Raw genomic sequence first — 20,147 nt, 5'->3', positions numbered from 1 at the left:
ATTGAACCATTGTTTCCCATAGCTTAAAGCAAGATTTTTTTTTCTTTTTCAAATGATGAATAAAAGCATAACAAATTTCTGAGTAAAGATTAATAGAAGTGCAAACAAAAGGCATTAATTATATAAATGTTATCGTCTATCAAAGCTGCTTTCAATCATTTTTATATTCAATAGCATGCATCATCATAAAGTGGTGATAAATATAGATGAAAAATGGTAGCGATAATGAAAGTTATACAGGTGTAAATTATAGCATATCTTTAAACTACTATGAAATCACAGCTTTTTGAGATAGCATAAAATTATAGGATATATGTACAGCCTAAATTGAATCCTGGAGAATTTTGTGCTCTTCATATACTAGTTGATTACTGTTTGGGCAACATTGTCTGGGAAACTTACAAACCTCTGTTTACAGTGCTTCCTACTCCAAACCTTATTCTTAACTCCAAGAAACCAGTTGTGGGGACAGTACAAGCCATTGTGTGCCAGACATATTCAGAGCCATAATCACTTACTATTTGGGGAGCAGCTATGGAGGCACTGTAACCTCAGGTCCCCAGCCTCAGCCCTCTCCTCCTCAGTCCTGGAAAAGAGAATATAGAAGTAGCACCTTTAACAGAAACCAAGGCTGCTCCCAAATGTACAGAAATTGAAGGGTCAAAAAAAAAAATAAGAGAACATCATACCTGGGCTCCTCCATCTATAGCCAGCCAGGCCCATTATGGTGATCGTAACAGTCTCAGGAAGGACTCAGTTCCATTGGTCTTGCCCCTCTCAGGGGAAAACTTATGTAAAGAGGCCATGGGGAATAGAAATGAGGGGCTCAGGGCTGCATCTCTCCCATTCTTTCACTTTTTAGGATGCATTTAAGCATCAGGGACTAACAGCATTGTATAGTACGTGTGTGCTGGGAGTGGCTATGTTGATAGTGTTACACCATTTAAATGCCAGTTTGTAATTTTCCAGAAGGAATAGCTCTGCAGATAGACCCTCCTGTGTTGCAGAATAATGTGCAGGATAAAGTACAGAATAAATTCAAGGCAGAATGTTACACTCATCCTTGTGTGCTATTCAAAGGTGAATAGTCAGATGTGAAATTCTTATTGTTGCCCATGACAAGATATTGACCTTGTAAAGAGGAAGTACTGCAGGTCATTAGCTAAAAACCTGTTCAAATACCAAGGTGACCAAAGAAGAAATCAAAGCAAGAGTCTGACATATCTTTTGACAATATGAGCTGCATGACATTTTTATGTGAGTACAATGAAGTTAGAGAAAGAAAGGTCTGATTAAGATACATTAAATAAATGCACAAAAACTAAAAAATTATGCTTAAAAATAATGACTTAAAAATAAGTTTGGATTCTCAAAGGGTCAGGAACAGTCCTAATTTATTACTTCTGCAATAATAGTTTTACTCCTGACATCTGTTTCAAACTTCTCCCAGCATTTGAAAACTACATTTTCTAGCCCTCCAGAGACAGTTTGTCTGCACTGGTATCCATGTCAGTTTATACTCACTTCTAGTTAGAACTTCACCAGTAACATCTGCCTGATGTTTCATCAGTTTGCAGATCAGAGTAAGGGCTCAGTCAGCAAGAAAAATGCTGTGAAAATAGCTCAGTACCACAATGGGTTTTGATGGACAGTTGAAAGTTGGCAAAAACTGGATGGATGAATTAACTGTGGAAGGTTGAACTTTCCAGATTTGCTTGATAAATCTGTATGCTGGCTTGACAATTGCTATGAAGTGAGATTTGCTTCACAGGGAGTAAAAGGCTGGGTATCAGAGTGGTGGCAGGGCCATGCTGATCTCTTTAACCTCTCTCTGAGAGGTTCCCTCTCCCACCGGTGCCAGGGTGGGCTGACCTCCTTACCCCATCTGCAGTGGCTACAGGTCCAATGGGATGCAACACTTCTGGCCTCACATGGCCTGACCATGCCTGGATGAGTTTTCAAAAGCTGCTGATCTTCCTCCTCTTGCCAACAGTAAAAGAGGTCACTGTCTAGTTCAAGTTTACTCATATCATTTCAATAGCTTTTTATTCCTCGATTAGGTACTGACTAGTCCCTCTCCATGAAAAGCTCCCCTGAATTTGATTTCTGCCCTTTCAGCCCCCCTATCTGAACCCTAAGCTTCAATTCTCCATACTCTTATCCAAAGCCTCCATATTCCCTCACCCTAGATCCTCCTCTCTGCAGCTCTGAACGTCCTTCCCATGTGCAGCACAGCTGACGTACTTCTTGTGGTGTGGAGACCAGTGTTCACAAGCAGCAGTAATGCAGACAGGGTAAGGCTCACATGCTGTGAGGAGGGGATGGAGTGAGCTGGTGGGGAGGAATGGGCTGGGGACTATGTAGCTCATCCCCTGCACAGGTTGTGAACACGGTGCGCGCTTCTTGAAACAGGAGCCGTCAAGGGAACATCATCTAATACGTTGCTAGTTAATCTTCAGTTGGGGTCTTAGGGAGTCCTCAAGAAAAGCTGGTGCAGATGCATATGGTTAAAATTAAATGAAATACAGTGATGTTATGTTTGAAAAAGTACTTTCAGGAGGGGTGTTCTGTTGTCTTTTTATATTTTTTTTATTCATAAAACAAATGTCTTCTCTGGGAACAAGGGCTTATAGATATATGTTCCAACAAAAAACTTACTTCAGACAAAATGGGGCTAACTCTTCTTCCCTGTCTCCCAGATGATGAACTGCAGCTGTGGAGACTGCTGTTGAAGCTTTAACTTCCTCCAAAAATATATATTCCTCTTAGAAAACTGCCCATTGCTCTAAGTCTTTTCAACACAGAGGCTGTTTGCATGTGTACCGTGGATGCTGAATGCGTACTGAGGTAGAGAAACATGCAAAGAAGAGGGTAGTGATATATACAAAGCAAGTGGAAGGAAGAGAGGCTGGATGGTTTTATTTAAATGTTTTGAAAAGGAACATGGAGGTGTAGGAGTAGGTGGGAAGGTGAAGTATCCTTGGATATATGCACAAGAAGGAAGGGGAGTCTAAGTTATTTTCTATTTGTGCAAAAGAACATCAGAGCTAGAGGAAGTCATGTGCTTGCTGAAACTGTTGGCACGCACTTGGTGATGCAAGGAATCTAGAAATATGTTGCTACTAATCACTGTTTCCAGCACCCCTGCATACCCAGGTGATGCTGACCATGAGCATGTTAACTTAAAAAAAAAAAAAAAAAAAAAGCCTGCAATGCCACATGGCTTTAGATCTCTAGAATGATCCCATGGTAATCCTTCCTTAGGACTTGTTATTACACACTCATATATAACAATTAAAATAATACAAAATAAAAATAAGAAGATCGTAAACATGAAGTACATTAGTTGACAGTGAATATACGATCAAGCATCAACAACATAGTAAGAATGCTTTAATTATCAGTCCAGAAATGTAAGACATTGGTAGCCTAAATGTGTTTGCTGGGAGGTCTGTGTAGTGTCATGCTGCAGGATGAACAGGGATGTGGCAGAGATGTGCTCTGCATGAGAGGTCTGAGAGGTGCTAGGTCTGTGATAGTCACTCTGAGGGGTACATGTGCAGTTTGGGGGTACATGCCTCCATCCCATGGATGGGAAGAGGATAAGTGTCATACAAATGTGTATTTTTGGCTACCTTTATGAACAGGAATAGTTTCATTTTAGGGGCCCGTTGTGGGACCTCTCATTGTCTGCTGCGGCAGCACATGGTCTGGGGATGCCACATGCTCGGGCTGTGTTTGCCAGGTGTGTGTGAAAGAGACTGGAGGATATGGCCAACTAGTGAACTGTTCACACAAACTCAAAAGGATCAAGGAAGCTGGAAGGACAGAATAAAATATACAGCCTTGTCATAGAGCAAGTGGTAGAGACAAGAATATTAAACACAGGTCACCTCTCACTAGTATGAAGGCTGTTCAATACATATGTTGCCCAGTATGGCACTTCTTTTGAGTCATATATATGTAATGAGAATTAAAAAAGACATGGATTTATACTGGCCATAGTGTCTTTTTGTCTTGGGCATACATGTGCTAAATACCCTGTTAGTTGCATGGCTAAGGTGAAGCCTTCCTCCCAAGAGACGTGAACAAGCCTTTGGGGCTGGATTCAGCTCGTCATGTTTGGTGGGCCAAGCTAAGTCATTGACCTGTTTATCTAGTGTGTTGGTGTGAAGGTCTCTGAGATTACAGCTCCAACATGAATTTGATTGTCAAGTGTTATGTGATATTGTTTTACTTGTACATAAAAATGGCAAGTCTGTGTAGTATGGAGCGTGCAAGAATCAAAATCAAGCCACACAACACAGATGTGGGATAAAGAGGGTTACAGTCCCCTATGCAGTTTTTTTTTTTTTTCCTATTTACTGTTCCAGAAAGGGCAGCAGTGATATCTTATAAAGTTTCCTTAGCATTTCCCAATATGATGCAACATATTCTGTTGCTTACAGTTCTGCTGGTCTCACATCTGCCATTCTCAGTTCAGTAATTCAGCTATTTCCCCCTCACTTTGTGTTTCTCCTAAGACACACAGGGACCACTTCCCCTTCACTGTCTGTACTTTTTTTTACACACAAAATATTTTTAAAAACTCGCTGTTGTCTCTAAAAGCAAAATTAGGAAAGTCATGGTTGGTTGAATCATTTCTTTGATCCTTCCAGATTGTATGAAATGTAGAGAGAAAATCTGGAATTTGGCAGAGAAGCAATTGTAACAGCAGAGCCTATTAGTTAAGGTTGGCTAACCAAAGGAAAGTTATAAGCAGTAAGGTCTCTAGTTTTTCCTGCTCAGGAGGACTCCTCAATTTGCTACCGAAATGTCTCATCATGCTAAATTTCCTGTCTCCTCAAAGCTCCCCAGCCACTCTTCCACCACTGAGAAACTGCTACATCAGTCAGAAGAATGAGAATGAATCCTCCCTATGTTTTCTGCAGCCAAAATCTCTTTACATTGCTTCTAACAATCGGCTTTTGGTGAGGATTCTCTGCACTTATTAGCTCCTTGTTGCATGAAGGCACACCTAAAGAGCCTATCAGACATTCCCTGTTGTCTGAGGTCAATGTTTTTGTGTTCTTCACATTCTGCAATGTTAAGCAAAGCTTCATGTGAAAGAAGGAGGGCACCAAGTGCACAAGTGCAGCCTCACAGGCTAACAAAGAGTACAGAGCCGTAACTAGTAGAACTCAGAATAAATTAGCATACTTTCTGACAAGGCATGCCTATATCCTAGTCATTAACCCATACTGCCCTTCAGAAGGACGTTGCAAAGTCCAAGGCCTTTTCTGTGCTTTTTATTGAATAATTATTCCATATGCAATAAACTAATTTATATTATATGATGTCAGCACCTTCCAGAGTGGCTGATCTGCATCCCATCTCTGCTGCCAGCAAGCGTAATTGCTCCAGTAGCTCATGTGGGCTGTCTCCTCAGGCACATTGTAAACCCCACTGGTGACAAGCACAAGGTGTGTGTTCTAGAGAAAGGAGAATAACTGGTATAACTGATACATTGCAGATGGTTATGATGAGTGAGTAGCAAGGTGGAGACTGCTGATAAGTGTTTAAGTTTATGGGCAATGATTTTTGAGTGTAAGTGCAGGGGAAGGGAATGGGAAGGGAAGGCAGGATTAGTGTGTCACAGACCAAATATAGAACTACACAGGAGGCCAAAGAATACGTGGGAGGTGAGCAACATATGTGAGGGGGAAGACCAGTGCATATACCATAACTGTGTGTTGACAACGTTTGTACCTCTACCCCTGTACCCCTATCCATATAGAGGAGGAGGTAGTACTATAGGGGGTGCTGGGCATGCAGCAAGAATATGTAGGGTCTGGGTGGCAGATGAGAGTGATAGCTTTTCTCTGGAGGTCAGGAAATATTTTGTAATAAATGGAAAATGCCTGTTAGAGGTTTTCCTAGTGGTCCTGTTCTTGTCATACTGGTAAGCACACTCACAGGCCAAGGAAGGAGCAGAATATGGACCTTATATCTCGTGATGAGGGCCAACTGGCCACTGAGAAGTTGGCTGTGCAGAGCCACAGCCACAGGCCTGTGCCTTGCGTGGTGGGCACTGCCTGGTGATGGTCACACAGCATGGGGCCAGCAGTGGGACGGGTGGGCCATGGCACCTGCAGGCTGTGTTTGTAGACAGTGTAAAAGAGTGTTTCTGGGCCTTCAGAGCTCAAATGGAATTTGAAGTGAACCTAAGACCCCTGGAGCAGCATGTGTGGCAGTGTGGGTGTTTTTGCAAAGGAGCATGGCACCGCAATATGATATGTGCACTATTTTTGTGTAGCGGAGCCCAGGATGGGTTGTAGCATGTGAATATGGAAGATGGCAACTCAAATGTAGCCTGGTGGTGGCTGGAAAATGTCTCAGCAACTACTAGATCTTTAGGGAGGTGCCTGTGACATGCTCTGAGAAAGGATGGCTGTAACAGTTGTTATACCCCCACAACTTTACCTTTTCTCAGGGAGGGAAAATCTGATTGCATTTGTAACATAGCTTCTTACGTATTCCTATGAATCAAATGCATTCTGTAAGGACTTATCAGTCTTGTGTTTTAATGAGCACATACGAAAAGGCAGGCACTGGGACATCACAAAATTTAAGTAAAAACAGATCAAGCAGGATCTTTTGCGTCTCTCTTTAACACACATCTCTGCGTATCTCAGAGACTTTGCCCACATGTGCTGAAATGGGCGAGAGCCTAGGTTTTCTGAGATTTGCAGAGTCCATGAAAACCTCCACTGACCGAGAGACTGTCTGCACTGACCTTTCTCTGAAGTACTTGATGGCTTCCTGGTCTAGGAAGTTCTGTTCTTCTCGAAAGCCCTGCTCAAAGATTTTGCGCTTGTGTCTGAACTCAATGACAGTCTTAGTGTAAGAGTTCAAGGTAGTAACGGAGGCCGCCATGCAGCAGGTGAAAGAACCCCATGCCAGACTGTGGAGAGAGAAACCAGCAAACAGAGCTGGGTTAAGACAGCAGCTCATGTCATATTTCTGAAGCCAAGAGACACACATACACAGGATGTGACTAGGCAGGTAAGTCAGCAGTGACAAACCCGTCCTCCTCACCTTACCTCCAATGACTTGTGGCACATGCTCAGGCATGCAGACAGATGCTGTGCTGGGCACAGCTTTAATCCCATGGATGAGTGCTAACGTTAGCACTTGGGGCACTGACAGAAGAGTCTGACATGTCTAGCTTTCCTTTTGAAATGTTTCAGAGCCTAGCAGACAAGTGCTAAAATGTATAGAGCAGTAATGAACACCTGGAAGGAGTTGTGCAGAGAATTGTAATACATATTGGGCCCCTGGAAGGTCTCCAGCATCCATGGGAGACTGGCTCCAGAGCTACTTAGTGAATGGTTTCTATTTCATTTTGCCTTCCTCAGACTACTGTATTTCCATTTTTCCTGGTTCATGGACATTTCTAGCATGCCTGGCTTATATCCGGTGTCTGAAAGCCTGACCAGATTAGAAGACAGCACTTCCATTCTGTGGAGACATCCAACCTGAGGGCAGTGCTCCAAGCAAGCAAGTGGTGCTAGCCAACCTCAGTCAGCCAGTGGCAGGACACCTACAAGTGATGACCAGGAACATGGGGAGACAGGGAGAAGGAAGATGGAAGTAAAAAAGTGACTGTCCCAGTACCAGGCTGGAACAGCAGTGTTAGCCTGGGTCTCCTGGCAAGCAGAATCCAGCTGGGAGCTGTTCCGCTCATTGCTCGTGGGTTAGGTTTCCCTCCTGTGTGCCTTCTGCCTCCAGCCTTTGCCTGATCTTATGTTCAGATGTAGCTGGGGGGACTCCCAGGCCCAAGGAATTCAGGGTTTTTTTCAACACGAAATTGGAGCACAAACAAGGCACTGTTTTCCCCCCTATTGTTTGAAGGACTTATCCTTGTTCAGGCTCCCCTCCCATCGCATTCAGCCCATCAGCTCCAGCTGCATCTATTTCATATTGGCTTAATCACCTGTCAGCTACACACTTTACCTGCTCCTTTCTTTCATCCTTTCTATAACCAATTTTAATGTTGATATAAATTATGCAGAACAGAAAAAATACAACCACAGTAGCATTATCTCATAAATAAGCATTATAAACTGAGCTCTCAGCATGAACTGTGAACTGTTTCCCAAACTGCAAATGTTCTGCAGACAGGGAAACAGTCCTTCATTTCAAATTAGACAGCACACATTCATGAACTGAAAAACCTGGGAAAAAATGGTTCAAGTAAACAGAAAAGGCTTATTTCAATGATTTCAAAATTCAGTGCATAACAACAGTCCTTTTATAGACTCCCGTGGTAATGAAGTGTGTGGAAGCAGCACTTCCCTAATCAGTTGTGAACCTGTTTGCCAGATGCAATCAAATGAGAAGGAAGTTTAGTGAACCCCTGGGGGGATGAAGTTCCCTTAGGCTTCCCATGGTTGGGTGAAGACGTGGAAAGGAAACTTGTGCTATGTGTAAATGTCCAGGCACAGGGAAGCCTGGCATGTGACTTCATGCACAGAGTGCATGGAAAAGCTCCAACAGCCCCAAACATTTCCAGCTGGTCTCCAGATCTATATCAAAGAAGAAGCCAGCTGAAACCACATGCTTCACTGTGCCCACTTAGTGCCTGGGGAATAACACATGGAGAACATTTTCTCTTGAATGCTTCTGATCATTTCTAATCATTAACTCAGAAATGCTGAAAGGTTCAGAGAAGGAAATGCAGAAAGACTCTCGGTGTGACCTCAGGTCTGGCATTTGGCAAATCATAATAATGAGGCAATTATGATTGATATGGTTTAGTTTTTAAGGACCCTGGTTAAATGTCATTCATTTTTTTAAGTGTAAAGAGCACTGAGTTACATCATACCCTCGTGAAGACACCTTTAAAAATAATGCCCCTCCATGCCAGCTGTGCTGAGGTGTGGTAGGACTGTATTTGCACTGCCTCTGGTAACTCAGCTCAGGTCTTTGGCTCAAACAGCTCAGACTTGTGCATTTGTTTTCTTTCTGGAGTGGCCAAGCCTGAACTCCCATTGATCCTTGGAAACGCTGAAACTCTCTGCCTAGAGAATCCATCATCCCATTCCTGGTGTGCACCAGAGCATGGACCAACCTCCAGGCTTTGCCAGAGGCCTAGAAAAGGAGTCTAGAAAAGGCCTAGAAAAGATAGCATGGACTGAGGGGTGCATTTTGAACCCTGGGACTTCTGAGCAGATCACAAGCAGCTATTGCTTATTTTGAGGAGAGGTATAATTATCATTCCTATCCAATAGAAAGGAATTGTAGTCACAGAAAACCATTTCTCCTATTGTCACATTTGAAATGAATGACAGTCTCCAGCTCTATTCATGACCTTTGGCGCTTAGGGAGGCTGTTCCCTGGCACCTTTCAGCAGTGTTGCAATTCTCTGTGCTCTGGTAGGTGGTCTAGAGGGATGCTGCTATGATACTTTTTACAAGAGGCTGTAAATGATGCACTACTATTCAAGGGTATTTAAATCTCGTGCTTCTGGCCATCAACTGGAGCCAGGCAGAGCAGAAAGAAATTCCTAAACGTGCATTTTCTAAACCCACCAGGTTGTGTGGGCACTTGTTTTTAACACTTCTACAAGTGGGTGTTCAAGGCTGGGCAGTGCCAGAGGTAGCTGTGATGCACTGGTCTGCACAGCTGTAATGGTTTGGGTGTTGCTGAAGGGAAGAAGCCTTGCTTTGGCTGTGTTTGAGTTTCAAACCTTCCTTTCCCAGGTCTGCGCCCTGTCACTGGCACAGTATGAGGAATCCTCTGTCCTGTCTCATGCTGTTGATCCACACTGCAGGCTGAAAATGCTGCTGCTGTTCACATCTCCCTCAGGGAAGCTGTGACTGAGTTCATGTTTGTGCCTTGCCCAGCATCCTGCATTGACAAGTATGTTGCCTTGTAAGGTACTGGGAGGGAGAGACTTCCAGTACTTGTACTTCTACAAACAGCATGAGGTGCTGGCACCTCAGGGTGGGACTCTGGGCTCTTAGCACATATACGATGTGCATGGGTCTGGGATGGGCTTGTGCCAAATGGGCCTCCAAGCCTGTTCAGAGACAGGCATCTCTTGTCTTGCAGAAGATGAAGGGTGAATAATCTAATGACTGATTTACCATGCAAGACATTTAACACCATTATGAATTTTGAGTTTTGCAGTAAACTATAAAATAGATTACTAAAGACAAATAGATAGCAAGCATTACTATTTAATTATATTAATATATAATTATTATTATGTAAGTTATACATATTTCTATAAATAAGTATATAAATATATTTAAAAGCTCATCCTTGTATGCAAGAATAAATATTTATTAGTAATCCACACAATAAGGTGTATTTTAAAAATAATGTTATTTATATATTGCATTATGTTACTAGAATGTTAATAACTCTTCCCATGAAACACATGGATAGGGAAGAGAAAAGGAGAGACTAACAACTCCCTGCAGTGTTGTGCATAAGAAGTACTTGTATTCATTTTCTGGTGTTTGCCAAGATTGCTGTCTTTGCTTTGAGATGGAATTAAAATAATACAATATATTCATAAATGAAAAAAAATGAAGTGTTTTCCAGAGCCATACAAAGAGGCTGATGCTTCTAGAGGAATAAGAATGTTGTTTGCAATGCTTTTATTTCTATTCTCCTCATTCTGATATTCTTGTCAAGCTTATAAACTTGCAAACAATATAACATAGCTGATGAATCTTGACCAAATTATTTTTATTCTATTTTCAAAGATAACTCGGAAAGTTAAAAAAGAAAAATTAAAATTCGCTAGAATGTCTTTTCTGTTCTCCCAAGCCTTCTCACCATGATTCACAGGGGAGGATCACAGTGCCAGGAGCACTATGAATTTCTCTGCAGTTGTGTTAAAAATTACAAAGTAAGGTTCATCTGAGACATTAATTAAAAACAAAACCAAAAATAACAACAAAAAATCCTAAAGCTCCCTGAAATGCCATGGCAATTATGTACCTAAATTGAACTTTAATGAGAGTGCTCAATTTGTGTTGGTAATTGTGGTATCTGTCTATTTACAAATGCTATGTACCTGCTGATACGCACAGCTGCTGCTGTACAATTATTGATAACTGTCCTCTAACACTTCAGTGATTGCGTGTCTATGTTGTTTTTTTGCTCCTAGCATTTTGGCAGCTGGAAATTCACATGCATGTTACTGGAAGTTTGAGATGCTTCTTACAATCTCTTACAACAGACTGATGGAACAACTCAAAAATTAAAAGATATTAACTAGCAGTGACACTTACCAGAAGGACCATCCATAATCCCATGAATGAGGTCTCCAGTCCTCTGGCCCAAGGCTGACTGTCACTTGGAAAACTTGAGTATACATCATGTGTGCCACCATCCCCAAGAGACCTGAGAAGTAAGGATTGTACCATGAAACTTTGTGCTATTTAAAAAAATCTTTTAATAACACTAGGCAGCTCTGAAAGCTCCGCTAAAGTCTTTATGTTTTTTTTTAATGCCTCCTATTCTAACGTGGAGGTGTTTGCAGAGGAAAGGTGTGACTGAGAGCTCATTATTTTACATCATACTGAATTCTCAATTAAGAGAAGAGTTAAAGAAAGAAAACGGTTGAAGAAAATTTTGCACAATTAGCATTGCCTCTAACCATGCTGCTGCAAAACAAGGGTATACCACCTACAAGATATGTCACTTAGCCCACCTCACACAGGCCTCAGGTAAGAGAATAAGGAGAGACATTTCAGTAGGCAAAGCTAGGCTGAAAATGTCGCTCCAAATAGAATGTTATTTTAGCTGAATGATTGTTAAGATTTAAAAATCTGTACTCTCAGAAAACAGTTGGATGTTACACAAAGAATTTAAGTTAATAGCTTGATATTGATATTCCTGGTAATGTGTGGTGAGATTCTATCACAGGAATACTTTTAATGGTACAATGTTGATAATGCTTGCTTTATGACACCTCTGTATTTTTTTCTGAGATAAGTACAACTGAATGAATATTAGGCCATGTGTTAGCTGCAGTTAGATGACATGGTAACCTGAGTTGGCTCTGCCACTTTGCTGACCATCACAGTTCTTCAGCTTAAGCAGAAAAAAACGCCTGTCTTTTTACACTTAGACATCCCTCTGAGGAAAAACAAAACTCTGTTTTCAAGAAGTGGTAGCAAGTGGCAGCTCTGATTCTTGGGGAATTTTCTAGATACAATAGGCAGCGATATGTCTGCTTTAGTGACTACACGGTGCAGCTGAGCTCACAAGAAGCATGGGTCTAGGCAGTTAGCTAAAGGTAGAGCAGGGTCATCCATTTCCCAAACAGACCTTGGGCCTACAGATGTTAAACCCCACTCTGTGCTGCAACAACAGTTGAAGGCACTTCAAAAATACCAGTGTTCTGCCACAACAGGGCACATTACACTTTGTCCTTAACTGAAGTCACCATTTACCCATGTCTCTGACCATCCTTTTTTTTTTTTTTTTGGCTCTTCTCAACTTGACTCCTGTTTTCTTCCAGAATCTAAAGAACTTCATTAATCTCACTACATGTGTGGGTGATTCAGGGCTGTTTAGGGGGGAGGGAAGCTGGGGGACTGCCATGTTTGTGCTGAAGGTATATTAAGCAGGACATTGTTGTAGGTACGTTAAACAAGACAAATGTCATATTTAATGCAAACAACTGCAGGGGCTGAAAGAAGATACTTTATTCCAAGAAGCCACAGTAAATTGCTCAGCTGCTCCGTGTCAGTGTGACACAGTGGAAAGTCAGGAGGTGGAAGGAGCAGCTCACATCAGCAGAACTGAGATTTCAGCAGGGTGGGTGGCCTAGTGGGAGCTCAGCAAGCTGGCACACACCTGGCTTGTTTCTGGCTGTATTTCATTTCCAGAATTTGTTGGGAGCTGGTTATACTTTTTAAGTCAGAGAATTTTTCTCCAGCTGATGGTTATGCATTGATGTTAAAATTTGTGTCTTGCTGGTCATATACCTTCTCTCAGTAACTTTTCGACCTTGATAAAAGTATTACAGACTACCCTGAGGCTTGTCATAGCCACTTGGAGCCATCAGGAGGTTTGACAAGGCTAGAACTAACTTCAGCAAGGCTGTTCTGTTCTGTTCCATCGTACAAAGATTTAATGGGGGTTTCAATAATGTTCAGACCTCCACTGTATGGGAGGCTGGGATGCCAGTCCAGTGACACAGGTGAGTGGGAGGTCTTGGACAGAGACTGCTGAAATTCAGGCACCAAAGTGAAACTGAGTCATTTATTGCTTTTTCTGCCTAACTGGGGCGGGGATGTTGGGGGTGGACACTTGTCTCTGCTGTCAATGGCATTATGCAATATATAAGATATAGATTATAGATACAAGCTATAGATAATAGTTTTTTATTAAGGGAAGCCAAAATCATATAAATGGGATCTTGGTTTTTCATTGATTAAATATCATAGACTCATACAACGACAGTCACCTCCCTTGACCTGCTGGCCACTCCTCTGTTGATGCAGATGAATGTTGTATTTTTATTTTTGCTTTTTCCTCCTTTTCTATCCTTTTCCTCCCAAAATTTTAAAATTTATATTTGGAACATAATGGCATTCTACTTACAAATAAAAACAAAAAGACATGTAGGAAAGAAAGCTTTGTAATTCTCACAAAACTTTAAAAGTTCAGTTAATGGCAAAGTGAAAAAGAAACAACTCCTGTAAATATTTTTTCTGATAATGCCACATTGTTTGAAAACTGAACCTTTTTTTTTTTTTTTTTTTTTTTTTTAAATCCAAATGCCATCCAAATCTGAAAATTATGCTATTATGCTTTGGTGTTTTTTCCAGATTTTATTTTATCTTTTTTGGTCCCTTCAGGTCTACTTCTGAGCTAAGTTTTATATCATTAACTGTAATTCACAATTTGAGGCAATCTCTGAAGTCTGAGGCTCCTTCACAGAAATGTGCACTGCATGTTATAATGTCTTTCAGATTGAAATACAGCAGAATAAAATCCTCTTGTGTTGCAGAAGTTCTTCTTGCCAACGAAGTCCATCTAGGAGTGATCACAAAAGCCATCTGTGGATGGTTGCTTCTATAAATCCTGGGAAGTGGAGTTTTTAGACAGCGCAGAGTGAATTGGTCCTCAATTACATGGCCAGATTTGATAACTCTTTTTAGAGAAGTGAATTCCTCAAGTTCATATGCTAAAAGGCTCCAGGTACAGACAGCATGAAAATAGCCTGAACAGTTGCTCTGGAAGTTGCACGTCCCCACATTATTCTTGGGTTTGCTCCTAAGTGTGATTACTACAACCCTTTCTTGGGGAAAAATAATTTTCAACACTATATATTTTTCATTTCCTATTACCTGAGGGTATAGTAATGGCTGTGTGGGCTGTGGGAGATGCTAATAACTGCATTGCCATTGTGAAATCAGGACTATGTTTTTTTTACTTCTCTTTGGCAAGAGACAACATTATAATGCTGTCCTTGCTCCCAGCTTGCAGTGGAAATGTGATAGCTAACCAAGGATAAAAGAGTCTTGTAGCTCCCAGTTTTTATTCTTTCAAAGTTTTAGAATTTTTATTTGTCCATGTTCCCAGGAAAAAAAAAAAAAAAAAAAAGGAAAAAGAAAAAAGAAAAAAGAAAAAAAAAAGGAACATTCATACCTGAAAGCACAGTGAAGACAGCAGCAAAGGCATTTAACTTGAGCCCATCTATTACACTGCTTGAATGAAAGAGCTCGAGGCACATAAGGCTGAATCCAACGATTAACAGCATGATGTACAACACTTCAGATACTACTGACAGCCACAGGACACCTGCAAAGTACAAGCGGAGCAACCAGTCACTTATTTGGTAAATAGTTTCATGAGGTTAAAGTTGATAAAAATTAATTACAAAATCAAGAATATTTATCAGTAATTGGGTATTCCAGTAGATTAAATTTAGTAAACAACTACACAAGCTTTGAGAAGTAGAACAGGTGGTGAATAAAAATCTGAAGTACAGAAGGGTGGTGAAGATGCTAGAGAAAGACAAAGCTGTTGCTTAGGATCCCAGCTTGGCCAGAGAACCTCTTTGGGTATACCTAAAACATCTTGTCTCCTGTGACCCAAAACACAGGACAGAGTCCATTTTTCCCCCATTATGTCATACTTCAGATGGGCATGCATTGTGGTGATAGCACATATTCTCTTAGAGCATATTGGGTTGGTGGGAGATGAACAGTCTTGGATACCTCCTTTTTGCAAGACTGTTCAAAGAAAATGTTTCCAGTCTGGACTTTAAAATATGTATTAGAGCATAGTCTTGGGCCCCATTCTTGGAAGCTCTCTTTCACAGAAGTGAATGTTCTGCTGAATGAATGCTCTGACTTGGGGTATTTGGATCCACTGCATAGATCTCTGCTGCTCCAGCTAATACCAGAATGTGAGCAGTGTGGAACCAGTTTTTATATTACACCCAGTTGAGCAGCTGCAGATAAAAAATAAAAATAAAATTGTGCTGCCTTCTGTGTTTTCAAACCCCAGATGGGTTTGAAAGGGAGAAGGGAAGAGTTGATGTGCCCTGTTTGAACTTCAACTTTTGTAGCTCTTTGGGGCTGTGCACAGGTAAGTGGTTCATTTTGGTAGTGGCTGTGTGAGACTGATTCATTCATGGTGGATGTTACATCTGGATATTTCAGCACAAAGCCTCTAGCAGGAGTCCTTGAAAGTCAGCAAGCCATGGGGTAAATTTGAGTGGATGGTAACAGATGATAATAGTAAGCCTCTGCCAGATTTCTAATAGCTGTTTCTGCATGAGAATCTGCTAGAATTCCTCAGTACATTTGTTAACCTGATAGCTAGAGAACTCACCTGGAAACAATGAGCAGGGATGGAAAATCACAGCCTAAGCTGTTGAAACATGGAAAATTAAGCATCTGAAGACAATGATTTATGTTAGAAAACGCTATTTGTAACCACAGAGACTACTACAGAGTTCTCTCCTCCTTGGAAGAACATGTGTGGTAATGCATGTAGTTGAGCTTAGCAAATCAGATACACAGTCTCACTTCTATCAAATATTTGAGTGTCCTGTCAATGACAAGGATGATCCCAGCTCACATTTTGTCTGGGAAGTTGCCATTATAATTGTATCTAATTAGTATGTGCTTTTAGCTGTTGCCACCATATACGACCTTTTGAGTTTTTAAACAATGGTACAGGGATAGCCATAAATAAGCCTTTTAATTTTTTACAGTGACTTTTTGTGTAATATTGCATCCATCAGCAGTAAACACCTGTTCTTCTCACACCTGTTAGTTAGTTTGCTATCAGGGCAACTGGTAACACTTTTCTGAAAAGAAACAGGAATGAGAGACAGCAAGGGTCTTGTTCTAAGATACAGGAGGATTAAAGAGGGATTTTACCTCATTTTGTCAAAACCAGAAGTTTCTGTGACGTGAAAATGATGAAATGCCTTGAGTCACAAAGAATCAGATTATGTAAACCTGACCTATAACCTGAGGCGACATAAAGCCCTAACTAGTTCTAATTCATAAATGTCTCAATCCAGCCTTGAAAGAGTAATACACAACAAATCTGCCTGGATGGTTATTTATTCCCTGTATCAGCTCTCACAGATACTCATTACTGGTATCTGCAGACCAGAGTAGTGCTGTGTTAGTGACTGCAGTTCAAGGCTGTGGTGTGGCTTTCCTGGCAAGAAATCCATCCCTTTGTATCAACCCCTTTCCTTGCAAGATTTCTTTCTTCTCCATTTATGCCATGCACCTGATCCCTACTCTCACCCCCCTTAGTCTCATGTCTCTGTAATGATCATTTGCTCTGATCACCTCCAGCATCTTTCCAGGGCATTAAAGGCAAAATAGGCTTGGGTTGTGCAGAATGGTGCTGGGCATAATATTGCAGTGTACAGCATCTCCCAGTACCCCTGTAATATTAGTGCTCACTAACACTGGTAAACTGGGCATTTCTAAGAAAAGTGCACCAACCTCCTCACACATACTATAACAGTCTCTGGCTTGCTTCCAAATTAAATGCAGATTTGAGATTTGGTGCTGTGGGAATAATAGAAGAGGCCTTAATACTAGGTTCTGATGCTTAGCATTGTTTGATGCAGGCTTATAAAGTAATTATGATTTATTTTCTGAGCAGATGAAAATGTTATTTTCACCTGTGAGCCAGACCTAGATTTATTTGGTAAATAAAATGTGCCACCCATTGTGTGTTTTGTTCAGAATTGTAAACAACCAGCCATACTAACTTAACTTCCAAAATTCTGGTGATTCTTTTTGCTGTTTCTCTCCAGCCTGATTGCTAGTGTTTCCTCCCCATCTTCCAGTGCAAAGGCTTCAAAAAGCTTCAAAACCCATTTTATACAAAGGATGAACTGCAGTTGTCATTCATTCACCTTACAGTGGCTTGTAAGTATTTCAGACTGACTGAAGAAACCAAGAGCTTGGAGGTTTTCTAAGATTTAAGAATGCCTGCCAGATGCATAGGCATATTTGTATACCACCACCAAAATTCCAATAGCACACTACTCAATAAGCAAGCTAATGCAGTTTACCAGGAGTAGCAGAGAAAAGTAAGCTTCAATGTAAATGTCTTCAAAAAGCCCTCAGAGCCAGGAGCTTCAAGAAGCTGGGAAAGTCAGTGTGGTCTCACTGACCATATTAGAATTTCTTTATTTTGGTTTGTGAGGTTTAGTGGATGTACATCACCTGTATATAAGCTTTACTTATTGCCCAACTAGGCAATAAGGGTGTTTGAAGGTCGGTGCGGTTGACACAAGTGTAGTGTGCTTGAGAAATGCCAAGAAACTGAAGAGGTGCACAGTATGTCTGTGTGGGAGAGGCCAGGTTAACATGTCCAGAAGAGCAGTGAGTAAAAGAGCTCAGCAGTGCAGTTTCTGCTGTGTTGTAACTGCTTCACCTCCTCCCATACACTTTGCTGGGGAAGGAGAAAGTCAGAGGAGGAAGGCACACCTGACTGCGTGGCTGCTGTCACAGGAAATGATTTGGCTTCTCCAAGCAAAGGAGTCTGAGGAACAAGTGCTGCTGAGAGAAATAGGATCCCTCTGGTCAAACAGGGCAAGAGGAGGGGAAGAGCATCTTCGGCTACAGGCTTGCCAAGCTGGTGAAGAGGTCTTTAAACTAAAGTTGCTGGAGGAGGGGAATGTCAATCTTACCAGTTTAATGTCAATGTCAGCAATGGATGCCCAGAGCCAGGAAAGGGATCAGAGGTCAGCGGGAAAGCACCCTGGAAGAGTAGCACAAAGGAATTCCAGCCACTTCATCCAATAATAGTTTCATTAGGGGCCCGACCTAAGTGCTGCTACATGAATGTATGCAGCAGGGGAAATAAACATGGGGAACTGGAAATGTTAGTTAAGTCTCAATGAGAGATTAGTTTTGCTGTCCTGTGAAACTGTTTTCCAATGAGACACATAGACTGGGTAAGTTTCCTGTGGAAAGCATAGCCAATTATTTCTTCTTCTTTGGGTCCTGATCCTACCTATAAAGGAACTTGATGTCTGACCTTCATGTCTTATTTCGTGGTGTACACTGAACATCTACTTTGTGCTTTTTAAAAATCTATTTAATATAGGGGAAGGTAAGTCACACGTAGAATGTTTATACAGGTCTGAATACATTCTGCCCTGCCTGCTTTGATTTTGAATTTAATCTGAAATAATAACATCCTGCAAATGTAAGATGTATCTGGATTTTACATCTTCATGTACAAGATGAATAGAAGCAGAACAGTTGATTTGGGTTATTAATTCAGGAGAGAGTGACTCTTTGATCTATGCTGATGCTGATGTCCCACTGCTCCTCTCTCAACTGGAGGTTCATCAGGCAGTCACTTGACATGACTTACCTCCACTTACAACCTCAAATGCCTCCTTCGAGCAAAGTAGATAGCACCCTTTCTTGAAGAAACCTCAGTTGTTCAAGATGACAGGGAAGAAGCTCTTCTGAGTATTTTTCTCTTCTTTTCCTGTCTTCTCTGCTGTCACCTTTTGTGTCTGTCTTAGTACCTATCAGCCTCTGTCCTCTGCTCCAGTGGTTTGTCTGACTTAACTCAGCCTTTGCGAAAATATTTCCTTCAGAAAAGTTAGTGCTTGATTCATTAGGAGTCTCCTACCTCAATGGCCTGTATCTGAGGGTCTGTATTCTTTCTCTCATGTTTTGGTCTTCATCCTTCTTCATCAGTCTGATGTGTGCACAGAATGCTGCTGCGAGCTCATGTACAGAGCTCACCTAAGATGTGTGTGTTATGCCAAGGACATCCCTTGTTAATGCAGAAAGATTTTAGGTTCTGACTGCCTCTTCCTCATAATGTGCAGCATTAGTCAGGCAGTGTGTCATTCCTTCTCACCTTGCAGGAAATAATAGTGCAACATTGCAGCAGCAATGTGAGACCTCTGAGGAAAGGAAGGTCTTCTACTTTAAAAAGAAATAAATAGATCAATAAATAAGATGATTTCACTTACACCCTTGTACACACATATTCTCACAAGCACAAGTGTGTTCAGCCAGTCTTTCCAGGATTCTCTGAAATGATACAAAGAATAAGGGATGCTGTCTGTCAAGTCCTCCTCATGTCTTCTGTGCTTTCTGTAGGTTAGCAACAATGTACTGTTTGCATGTGCCTTTTTGTCCCAACTAGGAGCTGACAATCATCTGTTTTGCTGTTATATCATGTCTCTGTTACATATCACAATTTATTTGCTTTCCTATGTCTCCCAGCCTAGTGGCCTGAGAAGCTGCAGATGGATGGACAGTAGGATTTTGATGACCTACTAATCTCAGTACCATCAACACCTACTATTCTGATACACCTTATCTTGCCATTTCTTCCTCAGGTGCTTCCACACTAACCAGACCATCACCTCCTTGACAGGGTTGCTGACAATGATAGAGTTCCATTAGTGTACTGTGGGCCACTTTGGTTCTTTGCTCCTGCTTCACAATTTTTACGTGGGGTATGCTGCACGTCGGATTGTTCTGAAGCTCACTATCAGACTGTAGAGCTATTCCTGGAGGCAAGAGGGAATAGCTATTTTCAGGACAACCTTCTTGAGAAACTAAAGCACTGTAAGAACATGACCTGGGATGAGCTGCTCAACTGGAACTTTAGAG

The 20,147-nt window shown here is 41.4% G+C and overlaps 2 protein-coding genes and 1 long non-coding RNA gene across 5 annotated transcripts in view; 2 read left to right on the top strand and 1 right to left on the bottom strand.

Annotated features, from left to right (window-relative positions):
* GSG1L (GSG1 like) overlaps nt 1-20,147 on the bottom strand; it is a 62,961-nt gene that overhangs the window by 10,259 nt on the left and 32,555 nt on the right. For 2 of the 3 annotated variants that reach the window (XM_084537070.1, XM_084537071.1), the window contains 3 exons: nt 14,662-14,814; nt 11,289-11,400; nt 6,776-6,943 (listed from right to left, as the gene is read on the bottom strand). In XM_084537070.1, the coding sequence (XP_084393196.1) occupies nt 6,776-6,943; nt 11,289-11,400; nt 14,662-14,814 (433 nt within the window). The remainder of the gene's footprint in view (nt 1-6,775; nt 6,944-11,288; nt 11,401-14,661; nt 14,815-20,147) is intronic. The other variant, XM_084537072.1, reaches the window with a different exon arrangement.
* LOC311445220 lies at nt 623-11,297 on the top strand. The gene is made up of 3 exons (XR_014698313.1): nt 623-2,294; nt 9,744-9,903; nt 11,165-11,297. It is a non-coding gene; the product is annotated as an uncharacterized lncRNA (long non-coding RNA).
* The window catches only part of LOC311445215 (uncharacterized protein), a 71,616-nt gene continuing 66,301 nt past the window's right edge, over nt 14,833-20,147 (top strand). Inside the window, exon 1 of the mRNA XM_084537075.1 lies at nt 14,833-14,851. The gene's annotated coding sequence lies outside the window, so the exon portion shown is untranslated. The remainder of the gene's footprint in view (nt 14,852-20,147) is intronic.

Source organism: Aythya ferina (genome assembly GCF_964211825.1).
Source record: "Aythya ferina genome assembly, chromosome: 15".
Classification (NCBI taxonomy): Eukaryota; Metazoa; Chordata; class Aves; order Anseriformes; family Anatidae; genus Aythya; species Aythya ferina.
Note: the sequence above shows the minus strand (reverse complement) of the source record. Positions and strands in the feature narration are given on the sequence as shown.